This window comes from Phascolarctos cinereus, unplaced genomic scaffold (genome assembly GCF_003287225.1).
Source record: "Phascolarctos cinereus isolate Bilbo 61053 unplaced genomic scaffold, phaCin_HiC Scaffold_2;HRSCAF=192, whole genome shotgun sequence".
Lineage (NCBI taxonomy): Eukaryota > Metazoa > Chordata > Mammalia > Diprotodontia > Phascolarctidae > Phascolarctos > Phascolarctos cinereus.
This window is the reverse complement of record NW_027555625.1, coordinates 96,769,808-96,795,341: the sequence shown is the minus strand read 5'-3', so window position 1 is coordinate 96,795,341 and position 25,534 is coordinate 96,769,808. Positions and strand designations below refer to the sequence as shown.

The window sequence follows — 25,534 nt, the reverse complement described above, 5'->3', positions numbered from 1 at the left end:
GGAGCTTCTCATAGCTAGCCATAATGGGAAGATTGCCCAGGTAAGACCCAGCAATGAATGACTAGATCTCTGCATCTATAGAAGGGTAGAAAATGTAATAAAAGGGAGTTTTGATACTTCGTGGTCCCCAGTTACTACAAGCAACAGAGACAGTTATTTTCAACCTTTTCAAGCCACAATAAATGGAAAACATTGTGAATCCAGTGATTTGAACTTCCACACATGAACTCAGTTGGATGCTTAAGAGTGAAGATGAAACTCATATACATTCTTGCAAACCATTGCCATGGCAACGTAGTTAAAATTTCCAAGGTCTGTCTCCCTTGAGTTCACACCTGCCGTTAGCTTTATTATGAAACAAAAAAGAGAAGCCTTTGCAGCTTGGAAATGCATTGGAATGAATGGTTGGGAGTTTGTTTTGCAATAAAATGAAATTAAAAAAGTTGGAAAGCTGATTAAAGTGTTTGGAGGGGGAAAAAAATGTTTGCATTCATAATACGGCATTCTCCCATTCTCCCATACCACCACCCTACTCCCTTAAAAATAATTCTGGCATTTGATAAAATTCAGAAAGTGTGCTTAATTACTCATGATAGTTTGCCTTTTTAGGGTGTCCAGAGATATGTTCAATTAGAAAGAAAAATTATTAAGTGTTTGCTATGTGCAAAACACTAAGGAAGCTATGAAGAAAATAAGAACGTCACTGTAATCAATTAGCTTATCATCTAGCAGGGGAAATTAAACATGCACCCCAAAACCGGTAATATGAAATAGAATGTATATACTTCTATATACCTCTATTTCATGAGGTATAGAGAAGAGGGATGATATTATGCATAGAGAACTGGAGCAAGCCCTGGGTTCAATTTCTACCTTAGACTCATCTCTGGACTAATTACTTAACTTTTCAATGCCCCAGACCATTCTCTAAGGCTTAATTACCTAGAAGGTGCTGGGAATCTGCAGTGGTGGTTAGAAGGTTTCTCAAGGGACGTACAGACACCAATAAAATCACTGGTTTGATAGGAAAAAATGAAAGGCAGAAAGAATCATGAGCCTTCAGGAGAGAGAGAATTTCATTTGTGATCTACATTAAAAACATGACTTCCTTGGGGATATTTGTTATTGTTCAGTCATACAGGACTCTTCATGACCTCTGGACCTTACTGTTTGTAAGGTTTTCTTGGCAAAGATGTTGAAGTGGTTTTCCATTTTCTTCTCCAATGGATTAAGGCAAACAGAGTTTAAATAACTTGTCCAAGGTCACAGTGCTAGGAAGTGTCTGAGGTGGTACTTGAGCTCAGTTCTTCCTCGTTCGAGGCCCAGCATTCTCTCCATTTGAGCCACCTAGCTGCCTCTGCAATATATTGTCAATCAATTATTCAACAGCATACTTCCTTCTTGGTAAGCTAAAGGGAAAAGTAGAGCTAGGCCAGCCCCCATCTAGGCATCTCCCCTTCTACCTTGATAGAGTGGAGAATTTTTATTGCCTAACAGAACCTCTTGCCAAGAAAGTGGAAAAGTTTGCTCAGCTGGAGGGCATCTTCTCTTGTTCTCAGGCTGTGCCCATCTGCACAGCTCTGTACCAGACTGTACAGAGACCCAAAGCCCCCATCTATAAAAGGGGGGTGCTTTCTTCTTCCAAACAGCATATATGTGGATAAAGACTATAAGACAATTTCCTTACTTATTACATCATCTCTTTCATAGTGTATCAAACTTGAATAGGCCCCCAGGAAGATTTTGTTCCTATGTGAATAATCTTTGAAAACTAAAAACTGAGATATTTGGAATCTAGTCCATGTAATATCTCACAAAAGAGTTCATTCAATATTCAGAAAAGAGTTGTCACAATAGAAAACTGACTGTGATATATCTCCATGGGCTAGGGAAAGCAGAGCATTTATATACCGTCTGCCTAATGAAGTTGTTTTGTGGAGGTAGCTAACAACTACTGCTTTTAAAAGGCAATGTGGTATGGTGGAAGGAACACTTAATTTGGAATCAGGAAGCCCTGGGTTCAAATGCTTCCTCTGTTTCTTACCTGTGAGACTTTGGACAAATCATTTACCAACTTTGGCCCTGTGTCCTCCTCAGGCCTTTCTCCTTCTGTGAGGATCCATTATAATCACAAATCCAGAATCTTAGAATTAGAAGGGACTTGAGAGGATATCTATTTAGCCTATACTTGAACAAGAATCATCTCTAAAGTCTACCCAACAAATGGCCCCATCCAGCCTTTGTTTGCGGACTTTCCTACCAAGGGGAATTAGCTCTTCTTTGAGATCAAGATTTGATGTTGAATCTGAGTTTTTTTTTCCAATATAAATTAATACTTTGACCAGTAGTGTGGAAACAATTATTAGACAATGGCCTAATTGAATAAAATGCACAAACACCTGTATGAATGAGGTTCAGCAATAGGAGCCAGATAATGAAATGTTTACATCGGCAAGGCAGTAGATCTAATGAAGCTTCTATTTCTAATTAAAAGGAAATTAGATATATTCTTCCCTCAGTGCATGAGTACGTATAACTCTCATTAGTATAAATGGGTGTTAAACTTACTACAAAAGCCTTTTGTTCCTTTGGTCTATCTGTCCTGAGTGTCCATTGGCGTACTTAATTTCCTTCAATCTTTCAAATGCCTTGAAAATGTCAATAATACATATGAAAAAATGTAAAAGGCAAACTGGATACACAAGGAATTTAAGACAAAAGAGAAAAATATTCTTACCTACATGGTCTCCCTGCCCTCATCATGTGATTGAAGAAACAAAGTATAACAGAAAAAGCAATGGATTTGTAATAAGGTAACTTGAATTCTGCTTTGGCTGGGCCACTGATGTGTGCGGGGGGAGACTCACTTAAACTTTCTGGACCTCGGTTTCCTCATCTGAAAAATGAGGGTATTAAACTTGGTCACTTTTAACCATAAAATGAAGTGATTTATGTGACTTTTATAGCTAAAACCATTTACATTTAGAGAGAGTTATTTAGCATTTAACTCAAATTCTTGATAAAATAAAACATTTATAAATCACCTACTAATGACTACATAGTGTGTTAAGCCAATGGAAGGAGGGGAAACAAATTACAGGTAAGATGAACTTATAGTTTAGTAAGGGAATATCACATACAGTAATAACTTTATTACTATTAGATGATGACGCATTTAGAGAAGTATAGAACAAAATATAGGGCAATGTGACGTCTATTACTGATGGAGTTATCAGGAAGGACTTTGTGGAAGCAGATGCCTCATAATAATTTACAATATATTTGCCTTTTTCAAAGTACTATCAAACCAATGATTTAATTTGGTCAATGGGATTCTTGTTTTGTTTTTTTTTCTTTTGGCTAGGCAATGGGGGTTAAGTGACTTGCCCAGGGTCACACAGCTAGTATGTGTTATGTGTCTGAGGTCGAATTTGAACTCAGGTCCTCCTGAATCCAGGGCCGGTGCTCTATCCACTGCGCCATCTAGCTGCCCCCTGGTCAATGGGATTCTTAAAGAAACAGAAAATGGCTATGGAGGGGAAAAATAATTTGGGGAGTGAGTAAGTATTGGCAGAGATGTCTGTGGCATCCTGGTGACATACTCTCCACGGAACTCAAAAAGGGATTGTGAGATGTGCTGCAGGAAAATTGTCTGTCCTCTTTCACCTCTGTTATTTTTGGTGTTTAATGATCTGTTAAAATTTGGGTAAATGTGGTAAACATGGCTGAGGGAGGTGAGTTTAGGGTTTATAAAGATCAGGAATTTTTTTAAACTTTAGCTAAAGATAAATTAGAATATGATGATCCCAGCAAATGCAAGTCTGATGCAAAGTCATATTGCTATTATCCTATATCAGGATACATCCTTTACTGTCGGTTCTACCATTTTGGCTTCTTCAAATGTGTTTAAGGAAATTATATTTTTATGGATGTTTTTTATTTGAAATCATTCCCGTTTGGTGGTGGTTCTCAGACATTTTTCAGTCTATGGGTTACTTTAGTGGGGGCAAAGCATTTCTTTGATATCTTAGCTCTCCTGCTTGTTATCCCTTAAGAACTTTACTGGAAGTGATGAAAAGAAAGACCTGGGCTTTCTGTGACACACCTGTAAAGTCATGCCTAGTTTTTACTAAACATTACAAATCAAATCAAATTTGTGATTTGGTAGCGTAGGAAATTCCCTCCACCAACTCAGATCAGAAGCATTAGCAAATAAATCCTAGAGAGTTTCTCAAGGCATATCAAAGTTAAATAATTTGGCTAGAGACACCATCACAAAGTATGAGAATGAGGATTTAAACCCAGACCTTTCTGACTAAGTCTAACACTAGACTGTTGTTATAGTGTTTCCCTCTCCTTGGAAAGGTAGCTGCCCTGGATGACTAAGAAAAGGGTGCTGAAAGAGGAAAAGTAAAAGGAAGAATAAACTTTTTTGAGAAGGGGAGTTTTGGTGGGACGGTGAGAGATTAAGTGCTTTGAATGGTTAGATGTATTCATTCTCTCTACCTTCCCTATTTGTATTGAAATAACACCATCTTCTCACTCACCCCTTTGAGTCATCAGACTCAAAACTTCTCCTTTTCCTTAGAATAAATCAAGTGCCAAATCTTAATTCTACTTCTTGGATCACTGTTCCTTTGCATTGTTCAAGCTTGGGTTAAGTCCCTTTCACCAAAGAGGGCCTTGCTTCCTTTATCTCTAAAATAAGAGAGTTAGGCCAGATGATCTCAAAGCTGTCTCTCATAGTTCTGATGTCAGAGCTAGACCTTGAATCCCCTTATTTTATAGATTGTGGTTCTGAGGCCCAAGGAAATTAAGTGATTTTCCTAGCATCACATAGACAGTACTCTGATTCTGAACGCAATCCTCTTTTCCTTTGAACAATGATTCTCTCATTATCTCTTGCCTAAGTTATTGTAGGATTGCCTAAATTATAGTCCTCTAAAAAGGGCTATAAGCTAGTAAGACTGTAAATTCCTTGAGGGTGGGGACTATCTTTTACCTCTTTTTGTATCCTTCTGGCTCAGCACAGTGGCAGGCACATAATAGGCACTTAATAAATGTTTAGTGAATTGAATTGAAAAGTTCTCCTCAAATAATTCTTACCTTTGCAAAGTCATTTGCAGTTTCCAAATAACTTTATCTACATTGTCTCATCTTAGTTGCTCAGGGTGAATATTATTAACTCTATTTTACCAGATGTACAAAATGAGGCTTTGGAAGATAAATTGATTTGCCCAAGATGATTCTGCTACCAAGTGGCAGTATCAGGACATAAACCCACATCTAACTCCACATTTAACACTTTTCACTAAGGCACAGTAACTTCCATGAATTATAAAGTGTACCAACTGACAGGGCCTCTGCCCTGAGCAATGAGAGGGGCATTGATGAGAAGGAGAGAGAGTGTTGCTTCCCTCATGTCTCTGCCACCCTAATGTTTTTGATTATAGGGTTTGGAGGTAGAAGAGACTCAGAAATCATATAGTCCAACCTCCTTATTTTATTGATGATTAAACTCTGGCTTGGAGATCCAAGATCAGGGGTGGGGAACCTGCAACCTTGAGGCCACATGTGGCCTTCTAGGTCCTCATGTGGCCTCAAGGCCACAGATTCCCCACTTCCATCCGAGATCACTCAAGTAGTAAGTGGTAGAATTAGAATTCCCATCCAGAACTTCTCATTTCAAAGTTGACACTCTTGGAGAATGCTCAACACTATGGAGAGTCTGAATCATTCTCCCATTGTCACATTGTTTTGTAAAGGAGAATACAATGATTCTACAGTGAACTTCTAGATTATCCTTTCAGGCAGCAACTAGGTGGTGCAGTGGATAGAGCACTGGCCCTGGCTTCAGGGGACCTGAGTTCAAATGCAGCCTCAGATACATAACACTTACTAGCTGTGTGACCCTGGGCAAGTCACTTAACCCTGTTGCCTAACCAAAACAAAAAACAAAAAAAAAATAGATTATCATTTCAGTATACCAATACCATGAATAAATGGTCACTCCTGTTCAGTCATTTAGAAGAAGTAATAAGATTATTTACCCAAACCATAATGATGGCTGTATGAGCAGGGGCATGTCTCATTAGCCCTTACATTGTGAAAACAGTTAATGAGAGAGAGAGAGAGAGAGGAAATTGTATGGATTTCCATCAATGACTTAATGAGGAGAGAAAAACAGTTTATTTAGTTGATGCCTTACCCATCATGCCCTGCAAAGTTCCAGGATATGGAAAAAGAAATAGGGAAAAAATGCAATAAACATAGATTATCTCTCTGCCCTCAGGAGATGAGTACTGAACTCATGTGCTGAGACATAGAGTATAATCTACAAGAAAGGAGGTTTTGAAAATCATCTTAGGAGCATCTCTTGGCAATATTATTTTTAAAGTAAACAGGAGCTTTCTGAATTGACTGTGTCCTTTAGTGACTAGATAAAGCTATGGCTATGACAGTCTTTGGGTTTATAGTTTTATGAAATTAGAAAGCTTTTTTTTTTTTAAAGTCATTTTAAATTCTGACTTAAATTGAACTTCTATTAGAACCATTTAACCTCATTTATTTTAGTGGTTTACATATTGATGATATATATAATATATGTATTTGGTATATATGTGGTTTATATATTGGTGATATATATATATACACGCATGTGTGTGTGTGTGTGTGTGTGTGTGTGTGTGTGTATGGGTGAATTGATGGATGGATGTGAGTTTTAGTAGAATAGTTAAAAATACGCTCTCTCAGATGAGAGACAAAATGGTATGTCAGAACAACCTGGAAGGACTGGGAGTGTTTTATCCCCAAACAACTATTTTTTTAAGCTATGTGATATTGAACAAGTTACTTACCTTTCTAGGTTTCAACAAACTCATCTGCTAAAATAGAATATTGATTTAAATGAATTATAAGTCTTCTCTACCTCTAAAATTTCTGTGAATTTGAGGAGGACCCAGATTTGAATTAGAGAACATCCCTAATTTTGTCCTTTGCAAACATTAAGCTTATTTGGACTATGTATAGATTACTAATAGACTCAATTAGTAACTCTTTTGGGTAATCTTTTTGGTCATAATAATATAACCAGTATTTCATATATTGGAGATAGCCACCAATTTAGAATTGTATTTCCAAGTTTTGCTATAAGTTTAAGTAATGATCAACACTCAAAAATTTGAAAATAAGCTTTGCAGAAGTGAAAAATTAACAGATCTCTAGATGGGAAAGTATCCCTACCTTTTATCACCCTGCTTCACACTTCATATTTTCTCTCTCTCCCTCCGTCCATGTACTACTTGAGCAGCATTTATAACAATGTTGCCAAGTCCTATTTTGTTAGAATACAGAATTATAAATTACTCCAATGTCTTTTAAAAAAATCTTTTATTGACATCTTTTTTTAATATCACCAGAATTTCTTCCAATACCCTGCCCATTCCCCTCCCATAGATCCATTCCTATAACAAATAACATTTTTAAAGAAAAAGGGGAAAAAAAGAAGAGGGAAAAAAATAAGCTAAACTAATCACTGCATCAAAAAGATTTTGAAAGTAAATTCATCGTTTCACATGTGGATCTCCCACCTTTGCAAAACTCCAGTACCTTCTTAAGAAGCTAAAAACAGCTATTATCATTCTTGTTTCTTTGGGGGTGAGGGGAGGATGAAGTGCAGCATACAATATTTTTAAGCCTTGAGGGATTTTTATGCTTAATAGTGAGAAAATATTAAGCAACAGACAGTACATCACTCATTCATTCAACTATAGAAAGACCTATATTGTGAAAAGCATTGTACTAGGTGGTGGAGAGCTGGGGGCGGGGGAGGTGAGAAGAAAAAAAATGATAATTACGACTTGGCACCTAATATAATGGTGGTTTCTAGCCAAAACTGTAAAAATTAATTTACTGTTTGGCTCTGCTGCCAAACTGTCTGGATTATCTTATGTTCTAAGAGAAAGTCATAGTAAAAATTTTCTTTTAAGCTCTAAAGTTTCCCTTAGTCTGTTTTCTTCGTGTGTGCGCGCGTGTGTAAAAGAATGATGTCATATCCTCCCACTTTTCTAGCACAGCTTCATTCAGAATCTTCCTCCCTATCCTGTTCTCCACGTATTTAAATCGTGCACTTTAGAACAATTAGTTTCTAATGTAAATGAAACCATATGTCAGAACCAGTAAACTCCTGCCACCTCTTAGCCTCCGTGGAGTTTTTCCCTGTAAGTCACTTCTCCTGAACTGGGGCCAGCTGCATACATTTTAAATAGGCAAGAGAAGGCTGAAGAAAATGGAATGACTTTCTTGTCTGTCTCTGTTCCAAACAGACAGCTGATTTACAGTCATTTTTTGTAATAGCCCAGGGCATCAACTGGGAGAGGATATTAGAGGAATGTGAAGGCTGGCAGTTTTTCAGGGACACTTAAGATTTGTCCTAAATATTCATGAATGCTCATGTTCACATATGCACATCAAATAACAAACAGGTATTTATTTAGTACTGGCTGAGACTTGGCCCTAAGCCCCAGGATAGTGCTATCCATCCCTGCCTTTCACGCAGGGATGTTGTACTGGGTAAATAAAACAATAAAACTAAAAATAGCTAATAATGGCTAGCATTTCTATAGCAGTTTGAGGTCTGCAAAGTGAGATTTAGGTATATATATGTATACATACATATATATACATATATATACATATATATGTATACATACATATATATACATGTATATATATGTATATATGTATGTATACATACATATATATACATATATATACATATATATATGTATATATATATAATATATATATATATATATATATATATACATATATATATGTATACATACATATATATACATATATATGTATATATATATATATATATATATATATATATATAAGAAACATCTTTTAGTCCTAACAACAAGTCTGTCTGTGAAGCAGCTCCTATGATTATCTCCATTTCATATATGAGGAAATTGAGGCTGAGAAGTTAAGTGACTTGCCCAGGGTCACATTAGCGAGTAAGCATCTGTTTGAAAACAGGTCTTCTTGACTTCAAGTTCAGTGCTCAATCCCCTGTACCGCCTCTGACAGGGATGGACTTTTTAACTTCAAGGAAGAGTGACCTGATATGGACAAGTTTGTTTTCTTTACAATTCATTGGTTCGGAATTCCTTACACCAAATCAGTATAGAGTCCTTGGCAGTAGGTGTATATAGTATATCTTTCTGTGTCCTCCACAGCTCAGTGACTTGCACATTTGCCCAGTGAATGTTTATAGATTGTTGATCATTGTCACCATTGATGCTCTTTTGCTGGTTACCTACACTGCATTGACATCTCCTGTTCTTCATCTTTAAACATTAGACTCTTTTATTTTCTGTGTGGAGTCTAATGCATGATAGATTGAAGAAGCATAACAAATAAGCTGAGAAAGTCTGGTTTTGGGCAATTTGAAGCTAAATTAGTATCTATAAGCAAGCAGTCACCAGATTGTGTGAATTGATTAGGTAATTTAGTTAATAAACAAACTTTTTTTTTTAACCAAATTGATCAGTTTTGTTGTTGTCATGAATAAATATCATAATTATCTTGATTTTTCTTTTCCTGGCTTGTTTGTAGGTAAGGGAATAAATATGTTTCTGCCAAATCCCCTTCTTGTTAGGTCAGAGGCACAATAGCCCAGACACTGCTCCAATAATCTCTGAAGCTAATTCAGAGGCCTACATGATTTCCCTAGGGTAGCTCAACCAGTAACGAGTCTTTTGGGGACACTATGAGAATATCTCATGGAAAGCAGACAGGAAGCTCTATCTCCCAGGGCAGTTTCATAAAGAACAAAGTATCAGACAAAACCAAATGTCTACCAGTTGCCTACCTATGTCACGCTAAGGCTAAGCTACACAATGCCCAAACAACCCAGTTGCTTTACTTAGCTCAGTAAGAAAGATAAAAACATCAGGTGACAATATACAGTATAGATAGTGTCACATAAGCAGAAACAACCGGCTAGATAAATTACTTTTTCATTTGGTTGTTTTGTTATTGTGTAAAAACAATTCTAACAAACAAGAAGCATTCACCTTCCACCAGCAGGATATGATATAGCTGATTGGGAGCAAAATTTTCTCTTTTTCAATTAAAGATTGAGAATAAGTTAGTATCTCATTTGTAGGCATTATATTCTCAATTGCCTTCTTGTGATAACTTGGGAATTTCTTCATTTCCTTACCGAGTAGGATTGTTTTTTGGTAGATGTTGTTGCTTCTACTTTCATTTCAATTTTTGCAGAGTTATTTTCTTCAGGACTACTTAAAGCTGAGATGTAAAAGAAATACATAATAAAGTTTTAGAATGTTACCATTGGTTGAAATAGAAGAATAGCATGTAACTTGATTTCTTTATCCTCTTTTCATGTATGATAGTTTCTTCACCTTACAAAATAGCAATGTGCTGATTGTCATAATAATCATTTTTATTTAAAGGAACAGCAAATTCCTACATTGAAATGTTTAAAACTTACACATCTACACTGGGCTTCAAAAGTCAAAGGGTGGGAAAGGATCTTCCCTCTGAGGCTGAAAATACAACCAAGATAGGTTTGTATATCTGGCCTCAGACACTTATAAGCTATGTGACCCTGAGAATCAGTCAATTAGCTATTGCTCATTACGTGTCTACTATGTGCTAGAAACTGCAAGTCACAACCTCTGGTGTCTCAGTTTCATTATCTATAAAGTGAGGGGGTTAGACTTGATGACTTCTAAGGTCCCTTCTACCTTGAAATCTGTTACCCAGTGATCTCTGATTTCTGAGCCACTTCAATATATAACCGTCATTCTAGTCTAGAAGTTAAATTTAATAAGTATTTCAGAGGATCATAGAAATAGAGTGGAAGAGGTCCAATCTGGTCATTTTAGAGGTGAGAAATCTAAGGTCCAAAGTGGTTTGTCAAAAGTCACATAGATGATGATAAAACCAGGAATCAAACCCATGCCTTCTGACCCCAAATCTGACACTTTCCCCAAGGCACTAGGATGCTTTAAGTACTGATTACTTAACACTGAGGATGGTCCTGACTATTGGCTGTTGTTTGAGCCCATTCTCTTTTTACTGTACCCTTGATAAAGCTCAACAGTTGATTTCCATTTACCAAAAAGTCATATCTTTGTGGAGTAAGGCATTTCAGGGCCCATAGCATTTTCTCATAGGTCTACCTCCCCATGCAGAAGGCATTTCTGTTATCTAAATCATCCCCAAGATCTCCCCATCCTTTAAGGTGTGGAGTCCTAAATATCATTGAAAGAACAGATTTAGAATGAGAATAGACATCGAGTATGTGTGTGCAGACTGTTCTCACCCAGGGATGATCAAGGCACCACTTTGACCCGAGAGAGGTTAAATACGCTGTTAGAGACACTTGTCCAAATGGACTCTTATCTAAAGCTAATACACCTGCTTCATCACTAGTCTGTCTGTTTCAGCAGGTTGTCTCTTTTCTGAAAAGGTTATAAACACCAGGGGAAATACAAACTGAAGAATAGAATTGATTAATGTGACATATTTGAGTTTCTGCAACTGTCTCAACGACCAGTCATAGAGAGGCAGCTCCAAACACAGTAAATTAAATTTAAATTACACAGTGTTGGCTAGAAAATTGCTCCGTTAATTCAACCTTCAAAATGAAATTTGATTTTTTTTCCCACTTGAACCACCTCCTGATTTTTCATATCCTGATGATTTCTACAAGGACATCTATTGGGCTGAGTTCTTTTATTGCATTCCCCCCCTTTCTTCTTAAAGGAGAAATACAAAAAAAAAGCAATTCTTAGATATTCAGTTGTGGCTAAGATAAAGGATGCATTAAAGAACTAGGTTTTGTTAGATCTTGTCTCCCAATAGGCAGGTGGGCAAAGTTTTATATAATACTGAGAAATAGGTGCTTAAAAGTATCTCATCAGAATGCCTGTTTCTGTTAAGGTGGCTATACATAAAAAGAATGACAGAATATGGAGGTAGACTGATCTCAGCAGGTAAAAACGATGGGCCCAAACTCACAAAATTATGTTTAAGACGGATAAAGGTAATATTCAAAATGAATTTGACTGAAAAAGTATAACTGTACTAGTCCAAGTTAGAGGACAGTCAGTCAACAAGTGTTTATTAAGCAGTTATGTAAGTCAGGCACTGAGCTCATACTGGGGATACAAAAAAGACAAAAACCTTTCCTTCTCCTAAGGAGCTTAGGTTTAATCAGGGAGGCAAAATAGAAATAACTAGGTACATACAAGACATATACGTAATAGAGGCAAGGTAATCTTAGAGGAGAAGGAATTAACAGCTGGGGTGGGGCCTGGGAGGTTAGGGAAGACCTGCAGAAGGTATCATTTGAGCTGCCTTCCAGGAAGTCAGGGAAACTAAGGTTTAAAAGCTGTTCAAATGAAATAGGCATGAAGAAGAGGAGGCATTTGTTGGCCCCAAGCTCAGAAAGAACCAAGACTGTGATGTCACTTCAAAAGAAACTAATGTGATTTTAGGTTACATCAATAGAATAGTCCAGATCAAAGAAGAAGTAGAATCCCCGCCATACGGTCGGCAATTGTGAAACCATACCTGGAGGACTGTGTTTATTTCTGGATACCACATTTTAAGAGGGACGCTGATGAATGGACTCATTCAGAGGAGAATGACCACAACAGTGTGGGAATTTGAAATCATTTGATATAAGAAGATTGGAGATGTTTAGCTAGAAAAAAGAGGCTTTCCCAGGAGCAGACCACACCTTTCTAATCTTTAGGCCTGTCCAAAAATGGAGTGGGCTGCCGTGCATGTTAGTGAGATTTTTCAGAATCCCTGAAAGTTTTCAGAGGGTTCTTAGTGAGAGTATTACTGCACTGTGTAGATTGAAATGGATGACTCCTAAGATTCTGTGCAACTCCAGGATTCTCTGGTTCTGTGCTTCAAACCCCCAAGCCTAAAGCCTGAGTAGCTACTTTGAAACAAATGTTACAGAGATAAAAAGATAAAGGGGTTAGGCTTCAGGCCGTGAAAAAAACCCCCAACAACCACCACAGCAAAAAAACACAATTTCTTCCACAGACCACCTACCACAGCAATGTAAGGTTAGCCTGAACATAGATACAACTTTCACATTTATAGAGCTACTCATGTCTCAGCCACACCGATACGTGGTGTCCTGGTTTTCATCAAGAAATGCTGCTAATACTCTTTTTCTTTTCCTATTTCTGACTTTTCCTTCTTCCTCTCTTCTCACCAACTATCAGTGTCCCCCCAAAATGATTAATAGCTAGCATTTACATAGCACTTTAAGGTTTGCAAGGCACATTACAAATATTACCCCATTTGATCCTTACAACCCTGGGAGGTAGGTCCTATTATTATCATCCCCATTTTACAGTTGAGGAAACTGAGGTAGGTAGAGATTTAGTGACTTGTCAAGCATCATACACCTAACAAGACTTTCACATTTCTTTTGTGTATTCCATAGACTTATTGAATATTAGATCTGTAAGGGGTCTTAGAGACAATGTAATCCAACTCTCTAACTTTATAGTTGAGAAAACTGAGGCCTAGAGAGAAGTGATTTGGCCAAGGTCCCAAGCTAGCAAGTGACAGAACAGAGACTTGAATCCAGGCTTTCTGGCCCTGAATTCAGTGGTCTTTTTTACTATGCCATGTTGTCTTTTCAGCTTTTGTCCTTGGTTTGTACTATAGTTAGTTATATTTGTTAATAGGTTTCATTGTAAACATGTTTACCAGTAGCAGAAGACATCAACCTAGGCATCCAAGTGGTATAATGGATAGAATATTGGACTTGGAGTCCTGGAAGACTTGAATTTGAATCCTGCCTCGGACACCAGTTGAATGACTTTGGGCAATCACTTAGCCTCTCTTTGCCTTAGGTTCATTATTTGTAAAATTATGTGGTTGGGTTTGATGCCTTCCAAGGTCCCTTTCAATGCCAAATCTATGATCTCATGGTCCTGTAGTAGGAAGCGGGGAGAATCTAAGACCTAGAAAAATTTAATAAGTTATTTGATAAGAAATGCATTTAATAAGTTACTTATAAGTTATTAAAATAATAAGATATAATAACTTTAATGAGTTATCTTCAAAAAGTTGAAAGCAAATCTAAATAATGTACTTGCTCTTCTACTTCCTGGGAAAATTATCTAGCCCTTGGCCACTTTGCCTTAACACTAATGGGTACTTTATAGGATTACAGTTCATGTATTTCTAGAGGAGAAGGGATGGGGCATATGTCATTGATTTCGAATAGCACAGTGAGTGAGGGTTGCTAGATAGATGAGTGTACAGTTGGGACCTGAACCAATGGGCATAAAGGAAGAAGAAAATAAATGGAGAGGTTCAGTTGATTGGCTTTACAAACATAACAATGTAATCCTCTATAATTTTTAAGGTTTACAAATAGCTGTCCTTACACAATCTTGAGAAATAGAGTGTGGTATGAGGGAAAGAATATTTGATTTGTATTTGACTATATATTTTTGACACGACCAATACAGGAGTTAGCTTTGCTTGACCATACACGTTTGTTGGAATTTTGTATTTAGTGGGAGGGAGAGAAAAATATTTTTATTAAAAATTAATTTAACTTAATTAAAAAATATATCAGAGTACTTGGGTATGAATCTCAAGTCAATTACTCAAGAAATTGAACAATTTGCTTCATCTCTCTGGTCATCAGTTTTCATATCTGAAAAATTAAAAGTTTAAACTAGATGATCTCTAATGTCACTTTCAGTTCTAAAGCAGTGACCATGGTAGTGTAAGTATTATTACCCCCATTTTATTGCTGGGGAAATTGAGGCTCGAAGAGTTGCCCAGTGCAACATACCTAGTAATGTTGGTGCCAGACCTGTAACTCAAATCTTTTGACTCCAAGACCAATGTTTGCCCTTCCTTCCTTCCATCTCTCCCTTCTCTCTCTTCTTCTCCTCTTCTCCCCTCTCCTCTCTTCTATCTTTCTTTCCTTAATTCTTTTTTTCCTTCTTCTTCCTTTTTTCCTTTCATCCTTTCTTTTTTCTTCTTTCTTTTCTTTCTTTCTCTGTTTTATCTCTCCGTCTCTGTCTTTCTGTATCTTTCTGTGTATCTGTGTCTCTCTGTATTTGTCTCTATTTCTCTGTGTCCCTCCCTCCCTTCCTTCTTTCTTTTTTTTCTCTCTGTGTCAGTCTTTATCTCTGTCTGCCTCTGTCTCTCTGTCTCTTTCCTCATTTATTTTGAGGCTGGATCTCCCTGTCTCTCCCAGGCTTGAAGAGCAGTAGCCTTTCACGACCTAATTTTGCCCCACCCTGGCCAGCCTTGTGGTTCTCTACTCCCAGAGACATCTTATATCAGTGGCATTGACTTTTATGCTCCTAAATCTCGGATCTCTGTAAGAGATTCACAAGCCTCAGCCTCCCCTGCAGTAGGGATTAGGCCCCGCTACCCTTTACTCTTTGCACTGATTGTATCATTATGCCTCTAATGTGTAACTAGATTATTTTTATTTTTTTAACAGAAGTAATCAGATTTCAATCCTGAAAGTCATTATCACCCATTAGAAGTGAAAAAATGACTTAGTTTATTACACACAGTTAAGCTAGAGCAGTAAGAAATAAGAGCTTTAACAATCATTGTTTTTAATTAATAGAAGTTATTTTATAGCACAGAGTAAGCTACTGGGTATTCAACTCTAGCTGTGAGTTCTTTAATTTATTCAAAAAGTGATGGAATACTATGGAAAAAAACTATATAGGGACTTACTAAATTTGTTTTTCAATGAAGACATGATTCAAAGTGAGTATATTTTGAAATTATTGGTTTTGCCTCTTCAGGCCTTAAAGGACTAACATAAAGATAGTCTTACATGTAGGCCTGTAGAGATGAGAAAAATTTGTGTTTTGCTACATGGTGACTTATAGGGCTTTTAATAAATACATTTTCTGCCCCATCCAATTATTCCTCTCCACCATTCACGGTCACTCCCTATTCTCACAAACATAAAATCAAGTATTATTAGAGAAGCACCAGACCTTGAAAAATTCGAGGTGTGGCAACTGATAAAATCACTTTATTCTTAGATATTTCATGGTCTCCAATTGATTCTCCTAGAAGTATTCTAACTTGTGAATTACTGTGCTGAAATGCAGTGAGCATATCCTTGTATTTTCGTTGGTATTTCTTTGTACTTTTCAGTATTATGTATTCTTGTAGGAAAGTGATTGGCATTCTTACTTATGGAAGACCCTGCTCAATAGACCTTAATATCAACATAGAACATTTAAAAATAGCAGAAAATAACTATGATAATGACTTTCAAAAATACATCATATTTTTGCATGACCTACACTTTAAACTAGCAGACCAGATCATACTTCTAAAAACACTAATTTAAAATGCAGACACACGTATAAGAACTAGCTCTAGAATTAAGTTTTTGTATGCTAATTTTGGAAATGACAGAAGTTATAGAAGTACTAAAGGAGGTACTATTTATTGACTTCAGGTATCATGTTCTGTGGAAGTTACCGGCTCTTTTTACTTTTCACTTGCTTTGGAATTGTTCCAGTAGGTTGTTAAATGTGGAGGGCAGTAGTTTGTTTGTTTTTTTTTGGTGAGGCAATCGGGGTTAAGTGACTTGCCCAGGGTCACACAGCTAGTAAGTGTCACATGTCTGAGACTGGATTTGAACTCAGGTCCTCCTGACTCCAAGGCTGGAGCTCTATCCACTGCGCCACCTTGCTGCCCCTGAGGGCAGTAGTTTGAAAAAAACAAACAAACATACGACCCTGAAATATAGGATAGATTTTCATAAACAAAAATTGTCTTCAGATTGGTGGCTTTTATATTTATATTTCCCATATTACTGCAATTTAATAGAATATTAAAGTGGGACAAGATCCATTGGATCATTATTTTAGGGCAAAAAGGTCTTTCTAGGCCATCGTTTTACAAACAAAAACAAAACAAAGATTGAGAAATGTGTGGTGACTTGGTGAATGTCATAGAGCTAGTTAGTTGGCAGAGCTAGGATTAGAACCCAGATCTGTCTCTATTTACAGTCCAGTTCAGGTATTTTGGCATCCACAAGTTAATATGAAAGCGAACACTTTGCAATTATGACCACTGTGACTCAGAGTAGAGAAGCACATGGCCAGAGTCCCAATACACCCACTATTTGTCTTTTTGTCTTTTGTCCACACCAGTGATTTTATCAGCAGATCAACAACTTGCATGTAATTTAGTCACTTAACTGGGTTAGCTAGCCCACTAAGAAGTTAAGTGACAGCCCAGGTGTCACACAGCTAGTATGTATCAAAGGCAGAACTTGAACCCTCGTCTTCCTGATTGCAAGGCCAGACCTCTATTCACTACACCATGCTATTCTTCTATCATGACATAAATGCATAAATGAAATTGCAAGCCACTGAGACTAACTCATATGTCAATTTTGACATCTACAATTTTAGGTTCCTTCCAGTTCTAAAGCTGTGATTATTGATACATGTAGCAATTTAATACAAATAGATAAATAAAATTTGTTGCTGATGTGGTAGCATACATATATTTTTTTAATTTCAGCTTTTTTCTCTCCTAGTATTTCTTGCTATATGTATTAGTTTTAACTAAACATCAAATTACCTAAATGGAAAAAAAATACAACTTATATTTAAAATAAAAAAATTAAAACCTACTATTCACACACACACACACACACACACACACACACACACCTGTTGTTAATGATCAAAGTAATTTTTCCAATAAAAAAATCTAGCTCTTTAAAAACAGATTGTTTTTTGTAAGGGGAATTGGAGCAAGTGACCTACAAGGCAGCATAATTGAATCACTTATTATCATATCCGTTTTCATGTTATCCAACTGAACTTTCTGGGCCAAAAGGACATTTCTTCCTTTGCCTTTTAAATCCTTGTTTAATCAAAGAATCCCGACCTGACATTCATGCAAATTGCTAGTATTTATCATAGGCATTAATAACTGTAGCTCCTTTCAAAAAACGGACTGTTTTGAACTTTTTCTTTCCAATAAAAGCAGCAGAAAAAAGAAAGACATTCTTCTACAAAGACTCAACATGATTAAGGGCTAAGCCTTGTGGAATGGTCCCGACTGGTACCCTAACTCATGCCTTTGCTGTTATTCATATTTAGATTATGGATCAATAGTTCTTCATTTTCATTTGAGCTAGTTCTTAATTCATCTTTTAAAGTCTCTTTGCATTTTGAAGTTTTCGATTCCTAGTTTTATCTCCTTGGCTCATCCCTCTCCCCTTTTTTTGTAACCTATTTATTCCCATTATGATTTGTAAATACATTTAGAACTTCTTTAATGAAGAAAAGAATCCTGCATCACATTGTTCTTGTCTCTTGGAATTAGGACCAAGGCTAGTTTGATTCAGTGCTTTTAATTGAGTATTTAAAATCCATTTTGCACTTGCTATTAATGTCTAAATATGCATAATCTCCTTAATTCCCAGCAGAAATAATGAGCTCCTTTTCCTTGTGTGCCTCGGAATACTTCTTTCCTTAACCATTTTTCATTAAAGCTCACTATTTGCATACAATAGCTAGGCAGAGTTTTATCTTGCATGTAAGTGTAAAAATGGAGGAAAAATCAACCTTTGGTGTTTATAAATGGATTGGTGATGTGACCAAACAATTAGAGCATGTGGACCTCTCTGCTTTTATATTCAATTCAATTCAACCAATATTTATTAAGAAGCTTATCAGAACACACAAAGATGGCAGATAGCACATCACATTTGGAGAACAAGAGTCTAGTATGGCTGGAACATGGAGTAGAAGGAATAATGTATACTCAGCCTGGAAGGTCAGGTTGGAGAGAGCTTAAATGCCAGGGTAAGAAGTTTGTGTTTTATCCTATAGGCAACAGAGATACAAGGAAAGGTTTTGAAAAGGGGAGTGAATGTTAAGTAGATTATTTTGAAGTCGTGTGAAGGAACTGGTGCCTGGAAATGTAAAGTGACCGGTACAAGGTCATATGGATTACTACAGAGCCAGAATTTCAACCCAGGTCCACTGAGTCCAAATTTAGTACTCTTTCCACTGCCATGCTGACTCTCCACAACCTGTGGGTCTGAATTAGGGTGCTGGCAGGTATGAATAGAGAAAAAGGGATGAATGAGAGAGCTGCTGTGGAGTGGGCAGTACCTGAGAGCTAATTGGAAGTCAGGGCGGAGGAAGATAGAAGATTTAAAGAATTTCTAATATTTAAGCCTGAGTGATTTGGAAGATGGTGGTGCCATCAACAGCAATAAAGAATTTGGGAGGGGGGGACAGGTTTAGAGGGGACGATGATAAGTTTTGCACATGAGAAGTTTGAGGTGCCTCCAGGATATCCTAGTAGACATGTCCAACAAGCATTTGCAAATTCAACCCAGCAAAAAAAGTTAGGGCTGGACATATAGATTTGGGATTCATTTGTGTATGGAAGTAAAAGAATACAGAATATAGCACAAACTATGCGCCAGGCACTGTGCTAAGTGCTTAGACAATATATAGAGAAATGATGGCCTGGGATGAAGCTTTGGAGACACTCTAGGGGGTGACAGGATAATGAGAGACTGAGAGACACTTGTAAGAGAGGTAGAAGAAGAAAAACCAGGAGAAAGTGTCTTAGAAGGCAAGAGGAGAAGGTAAGGAATAGGTGATTAATAGTACTCAGTCCTGAAGAAAGGTCAAAGGAAATGAGGGCTGGGGGAGGGGGGAGAAGCACTGAATTTAGAAATTAAGATGACATCATCGGTAACCTTTGAGAGACACATTGCAGTAGTGTTTGGGTGATTGTCAAGGATAGTCAAGGAATTAATGAGTGAACAGGTAGTGACACATAGATAAATATACAGACAGACATTCATTAAGCATTTACCATTTGCCAGAAAAGAAGACAGTCTCTGCCCTAAAGGAAGTCATTCTGTTGAGGGGGGGAGGACTACCTATAAAATAATGCCTAAAACTGGGGGGACAGTTTCCATACAGGGTTTGGGTGAGGAGACTACAGGAAGTAGTGAAGAAGAATGGGTCCTGGCAAAATAAGGCACTTGTAGCAGGGAGGGCCAGGAGTGAGGTTTAAGTTTATAGTGGGGTGGGGTGAAGGTTGTTGGAAATTGTGACCATCCTAAAGAGACTGCAGGAAGTGGTTTGCAACTAGTAGGAAAGCAAAAGATTCACCTATCAGAAGTGATGAGAAAATGAGGCCAAAAAATAGATAGACTACATCTTATAGGAACTTAACCTTGAGAGGAGGGAGGCAAGAATATACTGTGATGGCTTGATGGGATTGCAGAATTCAAAGTAGCTTTGTTAGACAGTGGAGAAGGAGCCTATAGATGAGAAGAGATTGAAAATGAAAATAAAAGAGGGAGTGAATGAGAGGACTGAAAAGAAAGAAGAAGAGGAGAGTGAGGTGATAGAGAGAGACAGAGAGAGACAGAAAGGGAAAGGATGAGGGAGGGAGGGAGAGGGGGAGAGGAGGAGAGAAAGGGAGACTATAGGATCAAAGAGGAGCAGTTGAGCCTGGAGAAGTCACATTATCTTCTAAAAATGTAGCAAAGGAGTAAATTTATAGAGATATTTTAAGATATGTAGATGGGGAATGGAGTGATCTCACCACAGGTGGCCTTGATTTTAGGAGAGTAGACAAGGTCATACATCTGCTGAGAGATGGGATAGAGGAGAAGATTTGGAAAGAGTCTCAGTACAGAGTGTGATAGGGAGCCAATCAGAAGATTGCTATGTCATGGTAAGGTCCCAGGTGAAATTAGCTATCAATTTATGGCAATTTCCTGATTTTCTTTTGTAGCCTTCAATTACTAGGGAGTAGAAGAGATAACATATGCTAGGAGTGACCCAGTGTTGAGTATTACTAGGCACGAACAGTAGAACAACAGCGGGGCAAGGGAGTTGTGGGTGGAGAATGGTGCATAGTCTGACTAGGGAACTATCTTTTTTGTTATAAATGCAGTGAAAACTAAAACATTGAAAGGAAAACTGCCACTTCTTATTACTCTATCAGCTATAAAATGTATTTTCTCCTGAACTTTCATTTATTTTGAAGCCTTAATAATCAAAAGGAAAATAGTGACACAACACTGTAAGCCCCATAAAGCTAAGATTTGAATGTAGAATCTTAACTCTTCTGAGGAAAATGCTTTTTGATATACCCTGTTTTCTTCCATTTGTTCTATTACAAAACATGGGTAGGGATCTCATTCTAGTCTGCGTTTCCTCATGAAGGCACTTATCCATCATCAAGCTTTCTCAAACACCAAGTAATAGAACTCTGGATAAGATGTTTTTATTGCTGTTTTCAGACATGCAGACACAGACAATGCAGAAAACCCACCAGTGCATGCGTTGTCGTGCCCTGGGCCTGCAATAAATTCTACTTGTTCTATTTTTTTCCAGCCATTCACTAGCCTTTTCTAACTGCATAACTTATCTATTAAAAAAAGATGGTATGTCCCAAAGAGCTTCCACCATTTTTCATACCTTGTATAGCGCAAAGATGTCTGTTACTAAGATTTCATTGTAAGCATTTGACATTTGTAAGTTGCCACTGAAAAGTAAGATGAACATTTGTATCGTTGTCTTTATGAAGGAGATGATTACATTTGGTGATTTGGTGTATCTTATCCACTGGTCTGTTTGATAAATTGGAACTATGCTTCATATATTCATTGGATCATAGATCTAGAGGTAGCAGGGACATTAAAGGCCATTAAATCCAGTCGCTTCATTTTACAGATGAGCAATCAGAGAACGAGAGGTTAAGTCACTTACCCTGTGTCACATGGCTAATAAATATCAGAAGCAGGATTCAAACTCAGGTCTTCTTGACTTCATTGTCTGTATTCTATCTTATATACCACTTTGCTGTCAATGGTAACAAATGATAATGATGAAGATGATGATGATGATGATGATAACAAAATGTTGTGGGTTCCTTTGAGTAAACCTTCTGAATTTATTTTCTTTGCAGACCACAGATGACATCCTTGTGGCTTCTGCTGAATGTCCCAGTGATGATGAGGACATTGATCCCTGTGAGCCGAGCTCAGGTGGGTTAGGTTAGTCAACTTTTTTCTTACTCTTTGATTCCTTTATTGCCTTGCATGCAGCATCCCATAGAAAGGTCTTGCTTCCAAGTTCTTATGAACACACTTTTCTCAAATAATGACTAATTTGTTGATAGGGGAAGAGGGATGGGCCTTTTTTAAAAATCAGATCCAATTTTGGACATTTATTGGGAAATGCTGTTGAGGACAGCACATTGGATTGGTGACTTACTATTCCCACTCCATTAGCTATGAACATAATTTTTAAATATAATGTTACAATGTGCTTTCTCCTCAGGTCACTTGTTGTTTAAACACATTTTTTTTTGTAAACTAAGAAATCACATTGTATGGTGAGTAAAAATTTGACCTTTCTGTTATCTAAAAAAAAAAAAACCCTAAAATTCCCACACAAAGAAATCAAAGCTTAAGTAATATATTTTTGATCTCCGAAGTGGAAGTATTGCCACAGCAGTAATACAAACAGCTTATGAAGCTTTTGATACATTTATGCATATATGCTATAGAAATATTTCTGTCTTTGAGTCTTGACATATCACCTGAAAAATTTAGGTCATACTCTTTAATGAGATTATGCTTTATTTCCTCTCCTTACTTGTGTTTATTTGTCATCCATCGTGAATGGTTAATACAGAAAGATGGCTTCCGTGCTGCCCTTTCCACCATTAAGTAATGGTTGTAGAATCCCTTAGGCTTCGGTATGAATTGGTCACAGTTGGGTTTTGTTTCTGAATATTCATGGCAGTGAGTATCAGGGACATTTTTACTGTTCTCAGGATGAGCTCAAGCTCTATTAAGCAGTTTTTCTCCACCTTTAACAACCCTCCTGTTTAGTCTAATAAAATGAATGAAAGTGGGGGTTAGTAGCTCCGAGGCAGCTAACGGGAACTCCAAGAGTCCTGCAGTTACATGCTGAAATGGCCTATCTATTACTGATTCACAGCCCAAAGTGTTGTACATGTCCACTTTAAAGTGGGTTCAGAAATTGAGGTTCTTATCTTTCAGCTAGAGCGTTAGGAACAGCTGTATAGTCTTCCTTTGACTTCCCTGTCCCCTCTGAAACACAAAGTTCTACAGACCTGGTACACAAGGGAGTAGGGAAAGAAAAGCCAGCAGCACAGTCCTCTCTCCCGTCTGCTTTTCTCACTGTTCAACACTTCAGATTCCTTTTCAGGGTGTTGAAGGCCAGTGAGGAACATAGCAGATATTAAATCGCTTCTCTATTCTGTAGGGTTGCATGAGACCCTGTTCAGGGAATGTTATTCTCTCCTTGTCTCTAGTCTCCGTGTTGTTTCAGTCAATCCACAAACCTCTAGCTCCAGAACAATCTTTCCTGCTCAACCCTTTGATGTTGCTCTAATCTCAATGCATCATCCAAGTGACTAAAAGTTTCCAGTAATTTCCCCTTGCTCTCTAATTATCATAGGTATTATTCCTCCTCTGGTCAATAAAATTTTATTGGTCCCTAAGCCTTCTTTCTCCCTGCTCCTTTTTCACTTTAAATAAAAGGCTAGCTCAACCCACTTTTCTCCTGTTAAAATACACCTCTTCAATGAATAAGTAGAATCATCTATGATTTTTAGTGTCCATAAGTATGGTGTACATAGTAAGTACACTGGAGTTTAGAGGAGGGCAAAAGCACTTAGATGGTTGATGCTTTGTGGGGTATAGCAGAGGTGTCATACTCTTGACAGGCCACATGCAACCCACAAAACTCCTGAGGGTGACCTGAACCGAATTAAAATGTAATGGGGAAATGTTTAACAAAGTAAATAAAAATATGATACAACACAGATAATGCTAATTTCTGGTCAATTCGGGGCCCTCAGTGATTTTTTTAGACATAAGACAGGTAGGATTTAGTGTTTAGTAAGGACGAAAGAAAGGTAATGGGACTAGGGCCAGCTTCAAGCATCAGAGTCTAGATGATGTGGCATTAAAGTTGGGTATCTAGGTTGAGAGATAGAGAGTCCTGGAGGTGTACTGCTGTCTACTTCATAATCTCTTCTGTGCCACATATGTAGCTGCTTAGTAGATATTTCTCAAAGTGAACTTTGCAGATAGTGGTCAAAAGTCCTATCTCCCCACTAGAGACGATCTAGGCCAGCACTTTTATTTTACATATGAGCAAATTGAAGCCCAGAGAACACAAGTTGTAGGTACCCAATCCAAACCAATATGTGAACCAAGGGTATGATGCTCCATATCTGGTATTCTTTTCCATGTTCCCTAAGTCCTCCTAAACTGAAGGCTAAAGACAGTGGCTCCAACTAAGAAAAGTTTTGTTTTGTTTTGTATTTTTTCCTCCTGGGGATCACTCTGTAGCTGAGGAAGGTAGTGCAAATTGAACAGCCTTGTACCAATTTCAGACTCCAACCACAAGAGTCAGGGAGCTCAATTAGCTTGAATGGCCACACATGTCAACATTATAATGCCTTTTTAAAGTCAAATTGGATCCATAGTCACCTAGAGTCTTTAATTTACTAAAGATATTACTGACTCAAAAATGGCATCCATTTCAGGCATGTCTTTAATTATGACAGGCAAGTATGAGTTGTTTGAAATGGGCAAGATCCACATGAATAGTCATGATTCCATTCAAAAAGAGGCCTAGACTAGGACTCGAGAGATTTGGATTCTACTTCTAGCTCTTCCACTAACTGTGACAAAAAACTAATCATTTAACTTTTCAGGGTATTATTTTTCTCATCTATAAAACAGGGAGGTTGAACTAAGCAGTCTCAGCACTCCTGATTCTATTAGTATTTTTAGTGATTGAAATAGTGATGGTACAAGGTCGAATATCAAAATTGATTTTGGTAACGATTTTGATCGGTGAGTTTTATTATCACACAAGATATCAGAGTTAAACCTGGAGAGGAATGATAAGGTCACACAAGTGTTAAGTAGGAGAGCTGTGATTGGCAGTCGGGCTCTCTGACTCCCAGTCCAGTGGTCCTTCCTTTCACAGCAAGGCCATGAGCAGATAAGATTCTTTCAGCAGGAAGTGATGAAAAGCAACCACATTTGTATGTCCACCCTCAGCTGAACCTTACACTTATAGCAGAAAATGATCATAGTATTTCAGGAGGTTAGATTTTAAGCTGGGAGGAGACTCAGCTGTTCTCTAATCCCAATTCTGTCATTTTATAGGTGAGGAGAACTGAGGAGAAGAAGACGAAGTTATTTGTCCTTTTCTGGCTGATGAGAAATTATCCTTATAAAAATGCGTTTCAATGAAGGAAATTCCAAAATTTCCCTTGTTAACTTTCTATGTCATATCAAAAAAATTGTCCTTTAGATTTAGCCATCTGTAAATTCTTATTGTAATTACAAGTTTGCACCATTAGACTGTAATCTCCTTAAAAACAGGGACTATCTTAACACAGCACC

General features: G+C 37.4%; 1 protein-coding gene across 26 annotated transcripts in view; it reads left to right on the top strand.

Moving 5' to 3' along the window:
- The window catches only part of NRXN1 (neurexin 1), a 1,404,735-nt gene that overhangs the window by 1,342,222 nt on the left and 36,979 nt on the right, over positions 1 to 25,534 (top strand). For 15 of the 26 annotated variants that reach the window (XM_020996243.2, XM_078149512.1, XM_020996238.2 and 12 more), the window contains one exon: positions 22,045 to 22,132. In XM_020996243.2, the coding sequence (XP_020851902.1) occupies positions 22,045 to 22,132 (88 nt within the window). The remainder of the gene's footprint in view (positions 1 to 22,044; positions 22,133 to 25,534) is intronic. The other 11 variants (XM_020996244.2, XM_078149514.1, XM_020996241.2 and 8 more) reach the window with 1 other exon arrangement.